General features: G+C 39.2%; 1 protein-coding gene across 2 annotated transcripts; it reads right to left on the reverse strand.

Annotated features, from left to right (window-relative positions):
• Positions 1-4,997: 4,997 nt before the first annotated feature.
• On the reverse strand, positions 4,998-10,174 carry LOC117596648 (uncharacterized). Of its 2 annotated transcripts, none has more exons than XM_053230706.1 (10): positions 9,772-10,174; positions 9,053-9,112; positions 8,556-8,900; positions 8,243-8,401; positions 8,021-8,161; positions 7,707-7,796; positions 7,338-7,379; positions 7,147-7,248; positions 5,360-6,613; positions 4,998-5,252 (listed from the first exon to the last, which is right to left on the reverse strand). In XM_053230706.1, exons 1-10 carry the CDS (start codon positions 9,779-9,781, stop codon positions 5,149-5,151), a joined length of 2,307 nt encoding a protein of 768 aa, XP_053086681.1. In that variant the 5' UTR covers positions 9,782-10,174; the 3' UTR covers positions 4,998-5,148. The 2 variants fall into 2 exon arrangements, with proteins under 2 accessions (XP_053086681.1, XP_053086680.1); XM_053230705.1 differs by having other exon boundaries at positions 7,147-7,251.
• Between the last annotated feature and the right edge of the window lie 1,330 nt (positions 10,175-11,504).

The raw sequence follows: 11,504 nt of genomic DNA on the forward strand, positions 1-11,504 counted from the left end.
CTCTGACGGTATTGCAGCTGCAAATCACAGGTATATATTAATGCACTTGTTCTAATACATTATCGTTTCTATAGTAACAGCACATTCACAGGGACGTGTACAGCAGACGCTCCACGTAAACGTATTAAAAATTAATTTTCTGTAAGGAGATTACATAACAGAAGATTAAGATATTATTTTGCTCATTTTGTGTTAAATTATGTGTTTACATTTTAATTAATATCTGTTATGTATTTTTTGTGCTTGTATATGAGTAAAACATTAATTCTAGAGCTGTGTTTATTACTGTTTTTTTAACAGCAGATGGCAGCCTTTAGCTGTTATAGTATTGTGATTATTTATTGTGTTTTATAAATGTAAACCCATGACAGCTATAAGAATTGTCTGAGAAAACTGCAGATCTGGCAAACCATCTTAAATGTAAAAATAATTTTTGATGAATGCTTTAGACTGGTTAAAAAAGAAAAAAATTCCAGTAATTTGTGCTTTTTTTCTGGAGATTTCATGACACCCAGTTGTCCTGCAGTGTGAGATGGTATTCTCTGAAATGTTCTCTGAATAAAATAAAAAACAATATTGTTTATGTGATGGTATGATATATTTACTTAATGTACAAATAATTTACAATTCAGCTTTATAATAATATCCAACAGACAGCAATAAATAAAACATCATATGTATACAGTATATACAGCATTTGCATGAAAATAACCAAAATAACCAACAACATAAAGGCTTTTTAGCAGTATAAAATAATCAGTTAAAAAAAGCTGAAGGGATGAAGCATAATAATCTTCAGTCACACTGCATGTCATCTTCCTCAGTACATTCATGATCCATCATCTCCATCGCCACATACACTGTGACGGACGAGGTAGGGTCATCCACAGACATCGAACTGAAACCACTCTCCCCTGGTGGAAATTTAATGTAAATGTTACTTTTATGTTCATATATTTCCCACATTTGTCACCTTTTCTCTTCACTTTAGGCCCACATTTCTTACCATCACTGTCTGTTGTTTCTGGCTTACAGAGATGCTTGAACACTTGAAAGCTTTCTGTCTCATTTGTCCAGTCTTTTCTCTTTCTCACTTTGGTGTTTATTTTTCTTCTTTCAGCATAGAGGTAGGATGTTTATTGATTGAGGTGAATCGTCCTGCAAATGTTGTGGAAACAGTGGCAGACACTGAGATGGTGGCAGTATGTCCGGGCTATGACATGGCAGCAGGTGTGGGATTTGTGATGGTGGTAGCAGGTGTGGGATTTGTGATGGTGGCAGCAGGTTTGGGATTTGAGATGGTAGCAGGTGTGGGATTTGAGATTGTGGCATCAGGTGTGGGATTTGTGATGGTGGCAGCAGGTGTGGGATTTGAGATGGTGGCATCAGGTGTGGGATTTGAAATGGTGGCAGCAGGTGTGGGATTTGAGATGGTGGCAGCAGGTGTGGGATTTGATATGGTAGCAGCAGGTGTGGGATTTGATGTGGTGGCAGCAGGTGTGGGAGACACTGAGATGGTGGCATCAGGTGTGGGATTTGTGATGGTGGCAGCAGGTGTGGGATTTGAGATGGTGGCAGCAGGTGTGGGATTTGATATGGTGGCAGCAGGTGTGGGATTTGTGATGGTGGCAGCAGGTGTGGGATTTGATATGGTGGCAGCAGGTGTGGGATTTGTGATGGTGGCAGCAGGTGTGGGATTTGATATGGTGGCAGCAGGTGTGGGATTTGATGTGGTGGCACCAGGTATACGGTTTAAATTGGTGGCAGCAGATGTGGAATTTAAGTTGGTGACAGCAGGTGTGAGATTTGAGATGGTGGCAGCAAGTGTAGGCTCTGAGGTGGTGGCAGCAGATGTAGTTTTTGTGGTGGTGATAGCAGGTTTGGAATTTGCGATGTTAATATTACCTTTCAAATTTAAGATGGTGGCAGCAGGTGTAGGTTTTGGGGTGTTAATAGCAGGTTTGGAATTTGAAATGCTGGTAAAGGGTTTGGGATTAAAGAAGGATGCTGGATTTGAGTTAGTGGCAGCAGATGTGGGATTTGAAATGGTGGTTTCTGTGGTGGTGATAGCAGGTTTGGAATTTGAGATGCTAGTAGTATCTTTGGAATTGAAGATGGTGGAAGCAGGTGTAGGCTTTGGGCTGGTGATAGCAGGTTTGGGATTTGAGATGCTGGTAAAGGTTTGGGATTAAAGATGGTGGCAATGGATGCTGGATTTGAGTTAGTGGCAGCAGATGTGGGATTTGAGATAGTGGTAATGGGTGTGGGCTCTGAGGTGGGGGCAGTAGTTGTGGGATTTGAGATAATGGCAGCAGATTTTGGATCTGAGATGGTGGCAGTGGGCTCTGAGGTGGTGGCAGCAGGTTTGCCATTTAAGTTGGTGAAAGCAGATGTGGACTCTGAGATGGAAGTAGCAGGTGTGAGATTTGAAAAGGTGCTAGCTGGTCTTGGTGCTGACATGGTGGCAGCAGGTGTGGGGCTTGAGGGGGTGGCAGCAGCTACAATCTCTGAAAAAGTGGCAGGAGGTCTGGAATTTGAGCTGGTGATAGTGGGATTGGGATTTGAGGTGGAGGCAGCAGGTGTGGGATTTGAGGTGAGGCCAGAAGGTTCCATCTCTGACATGGTGGCAGCAGTTTTGGGATTTGAGACAGAGACAGTGAAGTTTGGTTTATCAGTGGCTGAACCAGCAGTGGAGAACACTGGTGAGGAGAAGGAGCTGGATCCTCTCTGCTCTCCTCCTGATTCTGGGTTTCAACAGAATTAAGTATCAGTGCATTCATATTAAATAGTTAGCAAATGTTACGTTTCTGAAAATTAGAATTGAGAGGTATCAAACAGTAGCAGTTAAAATTTATAATACACTGAAGCTAATGTTTGTTAAATATTTTCTGAGATGAAAACATGACCAGGTGATAAACTGTTGATCAGGTGTGTGTAGGAGGTGTATAGATGAGGAGATGTGACCAACCTCCAACCACAGCATGAGGAATTGTAATTATAGATGGAGTGTCGTTCTGATCCTGATTTTCCACATGGCTCTTATTCAGAGGTTCACTTTCTGATGGAGTTCCTGCTGTTTTGTATGTAAATATATCTTCTGTTATTATCATTCATTTAGCTGGATTTTATTAATTAGGTGAATTTTACCCCAGCACCTACCTTCTATATTTTCTGTCCTTTTTCTCTTGGAGAGAATCAGACCTACAACAGAGAGAAAACTGTCCTGTATTAGACAACCCAAAGACCCACTAAAGATCTGCTAAATCTGCTCTCACAAAAACATTATAGAAAATTACCTGAAACCAATTTAGAGCTTTACTGATTTTGTTTCTCATCAGAAGAGATGGAAGAACTAGTGCCATTTAATTTAAATTCTTTAAAACCCATTGATACACTGTTATTATAAATTAAACACTTCAATACAAAAGGTTCTTCTGGGGTTCCTTAAGGGTTTATTGAATAATTAAGGGTACGTAACATGCAGAAATGGGTTTACTTGGAACTCATTTACTTGGAAAACACTCTGTTGTAAAATTTTTCATAGAACCTTTAAGAGTTCCCCCAAATACACAAATGAAGAATCTTTAATATTTTTAATGTTCTTTAAAATTTTGTGAGAGTGTTAGAGGTTCATTAAGCTCCTTTAAAACACATTTACTTGGTTGGTGGTAATTCTGCATTTTGCTCAGAATTTTGATCTATATCTATTGGCAACTCAACCAATGAAAACTCCAACCAGAAGTAGGGCATCAGGATGGGTCAGGCAGCGAGGAGGAGCAGAAGGGGTCAGGATCACTGGCATCTCAAAAGTAGCATGTGTAGCTCGACAGAGAGTGAGGGAGAGAGAGAGATGGAGAGAGAGGGAGAGATTGTTAGGTAAGCTTTTGTCCTCTAATGATGGTTAAGGACAATGTAACAATCTCTTTCTCTTTCTCTCTCTCTCTCTCACACACACACACAGATGGTAATAGATTTAAATTACATAATTTTACATAAAATATTATTTGAGACATTTTAAAGTGAAGTGTTAGTCTATTTAAAAATGTGTGTAATCGTTGATATGGTGAATTTTACTCTAGGGAGTTTATTTAACTGAAGATTAGTACATTATTTTGTTCATTTTTGTGTTAAATGATGTGATTACATTTTAAATATTAATATTTGTTATGTATTTTTGTGCTTGTATGAATAAAGCATTTCTTCTTTTTTTTTGTTTTGTTTTTTTTTTAACTGATTTTTTTTTTTTTACTGTTTTTTAACAGAAGACTTGTAGCTGTTGTAGTGTTGATCAATGACCTAAAATTATATTATTTTGCATCAGCCTGAAATAGAGCTCATCGTCCTCTTCTGTGAGCTAACAGTCATTTTAAACATGTTGGAATTCCCAGAGCTAATTTATTCTTCATCTAAAAATGTTAAACTAATGTAATCTAAACTAAACAATCTGCTATTAAAGACAATAAAACTACATTGCCACTTATACTGAAATATTTACTAAAAAAATCATGCATTTAATAAAAAAGCACAAGTAATTAAAACTGTATTATTATTTTTTACTGATATATTATTTCACTTTTAATTCATGACATTTACTCATAACCACAGAAAACACAAATACATAATACACAATCCATTTACTGTTTGCATTTAGATCGATTCCCGTTACCTGTTTGGCTATTTTACTTATTTTGTAACACATTAATATAATTAATTGATGTAAATGTCCAACCCATGGCAGCCATTAGAATCTGCCAAGTCATCTTAAAGCTGAAAAATAAATTTTGAAGAAATCTCTGACCTGGTAAAAAAAAAAAAAAAATTAAAATAATAATAATAATAATAAATACTTTTGTGTATTTTTTTCTGCAGTGTGAGATGGTATATTCTCTGAAATGTTCTCTGATTTAAAAAATATATATATATTGTTTATGTGATATGATGTAATTACCTCAAGTACAATTAATTTACAATTAAGATTTTTATTAATATCCAACAGACAACAACAAATAAAACAGCTGGAACAGTATATGTATACAGTATATACAGTATTTGTATGAAAATAACCAAAATAACCAACAACAATATACAGGATTTTTAGCAGTATAAAATTATTAATGAAAAAGCTGAATGTCTGAAGTATAATAAACTTCAGCCACACTGCATGTCATCTTCCTCAGTACATTCATGATCCGTTGTCTCCATCTCCTCATCCTTTGGGACAGACGTGGTAGGGTCATCCACAGACATCTCCCCTGGTGGAAATTTAATGTCAGAGTTATTTTTATGTTCACATAAACAAAATTTTTTATTTTCCCATATTTTTCACATTTTCTCTTCACTTTTGGTCCACATTACTTACCTTCATAGTCTGCTGCTTCTGACTTACAGAGACTCTTGAAGTCAGAGCAGTTTGCTGGGCTTTCCATTTTTGACCTCTTGGTAATGATTTCATTTACTTCATCTTTGTCAAAACAGTGTTCTTTTTCATTTCCCATGTCTTTTCTCTTTCTCCCTTTGGTGTTTATTGTTCTTGTTTCAGCTTTGCTGGTAGGATGTTTATTGACTGAGCTGAAACGTAGTGGAGATGTTGAGGGGACAGTGGTAGACTCTGAGATGGTGGCAGTTTGTTCAGTCTCTGACATGCTGGTAACAGGTGTGGGATTTGAGTTGGTGGAAGCAGATGGGGGAATTGAGGTGGTGGCAGCAGATGGGGGAATTGAGGTGGTGGCAGCAGGTGTGGGATTAGAGACAGTGGTAGGGGGTGTGGGCTCTGAGGTGGTGGAAGTAGTTGTGGGATGTGAAGAGGTGGTAGCAGTTGCGGGAATTGAGTTGGTGGAAGCAGATGTGTGATTTGAGGTGCTGGTAGCAGGTGTGGGATTTGAGTTGGTGGCAGCAGATGGGGGAATTGAGGTGGTGGCAGCAGGTGTGGGATTAGAGACAGTGGTAGGGGGTGTGGGCTCTGAGGTGGTGGAAGTAGTTGTGGGATGTGAAGAGGTGGTAGCAGTTGCGGGAATTGAGTTGGTGGAAGCAGATGTGTGATTTGAGGTGCTGGTAGCAGGTATGGGATTTGAGTTGGTGGCAGCAGTTGTGTGATTTGAGGTGCTGGTAGCAGGTGTGGAATTTGAGAGGGTTGCAGCAGGTGTGGGATTTGAAATGGTGGCAGTAGTTGTGGGACTTGAGAGGGTGGCAGCAGTGAGTTGTGACATGGTGGCAGCAGGTTTGCCATTTGAGTTGGTGGCAGCAGATGTGGACTCTAACATGGTGGTAGCAGGTGTGGGATTTGAGATGGTGCCAGCAGGTGTGGGATATAAGGGGGTGCCAGCAGGTATGCTTTTTGAAATGGTGACAGAAATTGTGGGATCTGAGATAGAGGTAGTGGGTGTGGGATTTATGGGGGTGGAAGCAGGTGTGGGAATTGAGCTGGTGAGATTTGAGGTGGAGGCAGCAGGTGTGGGATTTGAGCTGATGGCAGAAGGTTCCATCTCTGACATGGTGGCAGCAGGTGTGGGATTTGAGATAAAGGCAGTGATGTTTGGTTTATCAGTGGCTGAACCAGCAGTGGAGAACACTGGTGAGGAGAAGGAGCTGGATCCTCTCTGCTCTCCTCTGGATTCTGGGTTTCAACAGAATTAAGTATCAGTGCATTCATATTAAATAGTTAGCAAATGTTATGTTTCTGAAAATTAGAATTGAGAGGTATCAAACAGTAGCAGTTAAAATTTATAATACACTGATGTTAAGATTGAACGTTCAAGATTCAAGAGTTTATTTTCATATGTACAGGAAACAGTCGGTTACACAGTACAATGAAATTCTTACTCTGCAAATCCTCCCAGCAACATCTGACATACTTTAAACAGGACATAAGGAAAATACAAAAACAATATTTTCAAATTTACGTTTTTGTGTTTTCCTTATGTCCTGGTAATGTTTGTTTTTAGGAACCTGTGCTGAAAATGAGTTTCCATGAAAAATGTAAATAATGAAGTTGATACCTATGTGCTGTATGAATTTAAAACAAATCAAATATAGATCTTTGGAACATATCATCTAACAAAATGGCATACAGAGATGAAAACGTGATCAGGTGATAAACTGTTGATCAGGTGTGTGTAGGAGGTGTATAGATGAGGAGATGTGACCAACCTCCAACCACAGCATGAGGAATTGTAATTATAGATGGAGAGTCGTTCTGATCCTGATTTTCCACATGGCTCTTATTCAGAGGTTCACTTTCTGATGGAGTTCCTGCTGTTTTATATGTAAATAAATCTTCTGTTGTTATCATTCATTTAGCTGCATTTTATTAATTAGGTGAATTTTACCCCAGCACCTACCTTCTATATTTTCTGTCCTTTTTCTCTTGGAGAGAATCAGACCTACAACAGAGAGAAAACTGTCCTGTATTAGACAACCCAAAGACCCACTAAAGACCTGCTCCAGCTCTCATCTTTCAGCTGTTCTTTCTTCTTCCAACTACAGAAATTGCACAATTGCAGTTTTACAAGGCTTCCTGTAGAGTCTATTGGACTGCTCCAGGTGCTTATCATGCACCATCAGGACCACGTACTGATGCACTTAATAATGTTCTGATCTACATGCATGTGCCTGTCTTATCAGACCAAGCTTTTGTTGGAGTCACTTTTGTTGGATTTTATTTTCATTCTCGTGGTTCATATATTATTAAGTCAACTTTTATATCACACCTTTTTTACGTAGCAGGCAAAACACTGCAATTCCGGCAGCACACAGCAGCAGAAGAATGGGAATCGCAATGAAGTATCCATTCAAAGACCCTGCACACATACACATAAACAAAAATCAGAAGTCTTTTCTGCAATTCCACCATTTAAAAATGTCCTTACATAAATTACACTTTTTTCAGTGTGAATTACCTGTGACACCTGCAGGGACGTATAACATTATTCTGCTACAGTATGCTCCAGGTGCATTTATAAGGTAGTGTTATATCAGTGGTGTTTATTATTATATGCACATCTTCATCTTCAGTGTGAATCACCTGCATCTCCTGTAGGAGTGTGTGGAATTATTCTGCCTTCTTTTCTCTCCTGATCAGAGAAACCCACAGAGCAGGAGATCCACTCGGACTCAGAGGGAGACACGATCAGCCACGAGCTCACATCTATAAACCCTTCAGAATCTGAGAATAAAAGCGAGATAATTTTGGTTTCTTTTCTTTTTATTATGTTCTTTAATGTAACTGTACATGAGTAGACCTTACTGTTGGTGAACTTGAATTTGCTGAGATGTTTCAGATCTTTCCCATCTTTATCTGTCCAGGTGATTGATGGCTCAGGTAGCCAACCATGTGACTGACAGCTAACGTTCATCTTTCCTCCTTCTGCTTCATTTAAGGAGAGAACAGGAGAGGATCCCACCGCTAAGAGATAGAGAAATAGAGAGAGAGAGAGAGAGAGAGAGAGAGAGAGAGAGAGAGAGAGAAAATACACAGTTAGAACCACCATGAAATTTTCATTTCTAAAAGTAAAGGATGCACTAAACTTCTTGCACTACAATTCTCTATTAAGCATTACCTCTCACTCTGAGGGACACTGTGGCCTTGTCATACCAGTCATCACTGCTCACATGGCACACATAGTCTCCTCTATCTGCTACCGTCAGGTTCTCCAGTTTCAGAGAGACGTCTCCTTTCTCCAGTTCTCCTAACAGGAACACTCTGCCCTGGTACTGAACATCTACAGGACTCTTCTGGATCTGTGTGTTCTTGTAAAACAGGACTGGGGTGTCAGACATTTTGGGACGGTACCAGCGCACAGCCAGATGTCGAACGTCCATGTTGTTTGCGACAGCGCAGTGCAGAGACACAGAGGAACCAAGGAACCCTGAGACTGGAGACTGAACCTTCACTGAAAAATATCCTGGAGGAGAGTTTGGACCATAAATCAGCAAAAAGTCAATTAAAATCACTGCTTATGAGCTTTTATCAGAACAGTTAACAGAGTCTATTTTGGTATTCGTTAAAGCTGGTTAAAGTCTAAATGTCTTGTTTTAGTAACTTGATGGCACTGACCAGAAGTCTGATGGCTGAGAGTTGGGAAAAGAAGCAGTAAAGCCCATCTCAGAGGTAGAGCTGTTAACAGAAGTTTAGAAGAAGTGAACACATTTTATGTATGTATTATTTAAGTAGATTCACTTGGTTGGAGTTTGTTTAAGATTTATCTTTCACACTGCATTGTCTTCATTAAAGCATAATAGCGTAGAGATCTTATCATTAATAAATCTTCTATTTTTACTGAGTTCTTGTAAATGACAGAAGTGAGATATTCACTGTTCTGTATATTACATTCACACAGAAATGGATTGTTCTCTTTGAACAGACTTTTTGCAAAATGAACATTTTACTCTAGGAAAAAGATGTACAGTAACTAATAATAAATTGTACATATAAATGATTTTAGTGTCTACATTTTTAAATAAATCCTGACACAAGGTCATGATTACCGTAAAACCCCGAATACACCCGCACTCCAGTTTCTACCTGCGCTGCCTTGATCAGGGGTTTGTACCGAAATTCTCACGAACACGTTCAAGGACATGATACTGAAAATGAAAAAAGGCTGAAAGAGATTTTATACTAAGTGATGTTTGTGGGTAAAGGATTTTATTCTATCTTTTCTTTGGAATGCTGAATCAGTGCTGTAGCGAAGCGCATTGACTTATCTGTAGTCACCATCTCACCGCTCCTACACAACACAGGAGAGAATAAACACCACAGAACCATTCTCTTACCTGGAATCATGGCGCTAGGAAGCACTGTAAGCTCAGAAAGCTTCAAAGAAACCAGTAAGAACGGAATAATGTGTAAAGTGTTGCTGGATCACCTACGAATCCATCTACAGTCGCTGAGAGAGAAAAGAAAATATTAAACTGTACTTTCGTTTTCCAATCGATCCTCCTATAAAGACCACGTGGGTTTATCATCAGACTGGAAAGTGTCCTAAAGCACCTATTATTGCACACTGTGGTAGTGTTAAATATAGACAAAGAAATGTGTTTTATTTAAAGATGGCTCTATATGAAAATCCATCACTGAAGTATGTACATGTGTAGATTTAGAGAATAAACCAAAATTCTTTACCAACATTCACCATAGAGTTAAATCCTCTCTCTCTCTCTCTCTCTCTCTCTCTCTCTCTCTGTCTCTCTCTCTCTCTCTCTCTCTCTCTCTCTGTCTCTCTCACTTTCTCTCTCTGTCTCTCTCTCTCTCTCTCTCTCTCTCTGTCTCTCTCACTTTCTCTCTCTCTCTCTCTCTCTCTCTCTCTCTCTCACTCTCTGTCTCTCTCACTTTCTCTCTCTGTCTCTCTCTCTCTCTCTCTCTCTCTCTCTGTATATCCTGTGACTGCATTTCAACTCACAATAACTCTACACTATATCATTTTAAAGTAACATGTTAGTCTGTTAATTCACCACACTGCTGCTGATTTCTGGATTGTGATTGGTCAGAAGGTGTTGATTAATTCTCTATAACAGCAGCTCTGACAGTAGTGCAGGTTTATATTAATGCGCTTGTTGTAATACATTAGCGTTTCTATAGTAACAGCTCATTCACAGGGGCGTGTACAGCAGACGCTCAACTGACAACAAACGAATTAAAAACGTGTGTAATCATAGATATGAAGTTTTCTGTAAAGAGATGTTTATCTATCATTTATGGAAGGAGTCTCCAGTGTCAGCGCTTTGTAACAGTCAGAGGTAAAGCTGGAACTTTAAGTTTTCTGACATCTTCAGGACAGAGGAGTTTACGCTTCTTTGCGGTTTCTCTGTAATATGACAAGAGAGAGAATAAAGAGAGGCTGGTGAGGGAACGAGTGTTTATAGCTTCTATAACATAAGTGAGAACAGGAACGAACTTGTTTCATGAACATTCCACAACATTAACTATAAACTATAATGTGTAACTTTAAATGAATTAAAAGTATAAAGTACAAATGAAAGTCTTTAGTAAATTAAAACTGAAGTCATTGGTAAATTGCTGTGGTATAAGAGGAATAAAACACTTGGGGACATGCTGCTATAGGACCAAATTACACTTTATACACAAATACACTATATGGCCAAAAGTTTGTGGACACCTGACAATCACACTCACAAATGTTTCTTCCCCAAACTGATGCCACAAAATTGGAAGCACACAAGTGTATAGAACGTCTCTGTGTGCTGTTGGAGTGGAAGAACTCGAGTGTCCTGCACAGAGCCCTGACCTCAACCCCACTGAACACCTTTGGGATGAACTGGAACACCGACTGCACCCCAGACCTCCTCGACATCCCAACATCAGCGCCTGACCTCACTAATGCTCTTGTAGCTGAATGAACACAAATCCCCACAGCCACGCTCCAACATCTAGTGGAAAGCTTCCCAGAAGAGTGGAGCTCATTATAACAGTAAACACACGGGAATAAATCTGGGATCTTCAACAAGTACATATGGGTGCGATTAGTCAAGTGTCCACATACTTTTGG

This window comes from Pangasianodon hypophthalmus, chromosome 28 (genome assembly GCF_027358585.1).
Source record: "Pangasianodon hypophthalmus isolate fPanHyp1 chromosome 28, fPanHyp1.pri, whole genome shotgun sequence".
Classification (NCBI taxonomy): domain Eukaryota; kingdom Metazoa; phylum Chordata; class Actinopteri; order Siluriformes; family Pangasiidae; genus Pangasianodon; species Pangasianodon hypophthalmus.

Bases quoted from the DNA above. Each gene is read 5' to 3' on its own strand.
- LOC117596648 (XM_053230705.1), bottom strand. The intron at 8,162-8,242 runs GTAAGGTCTACT...TTTTATTCTCAG, and splicing joins CAAATTCAAGTTCACCAACA to ATTCTGAAGGGTTTATAGAT. The intron at 5,253-5,359 runs GTAAGTAATGTG...AATTTCCACCAG, and splicing joins AGAAGCAGCAGACTATGAAG to GGGAGATGTCTGTGGATGAC.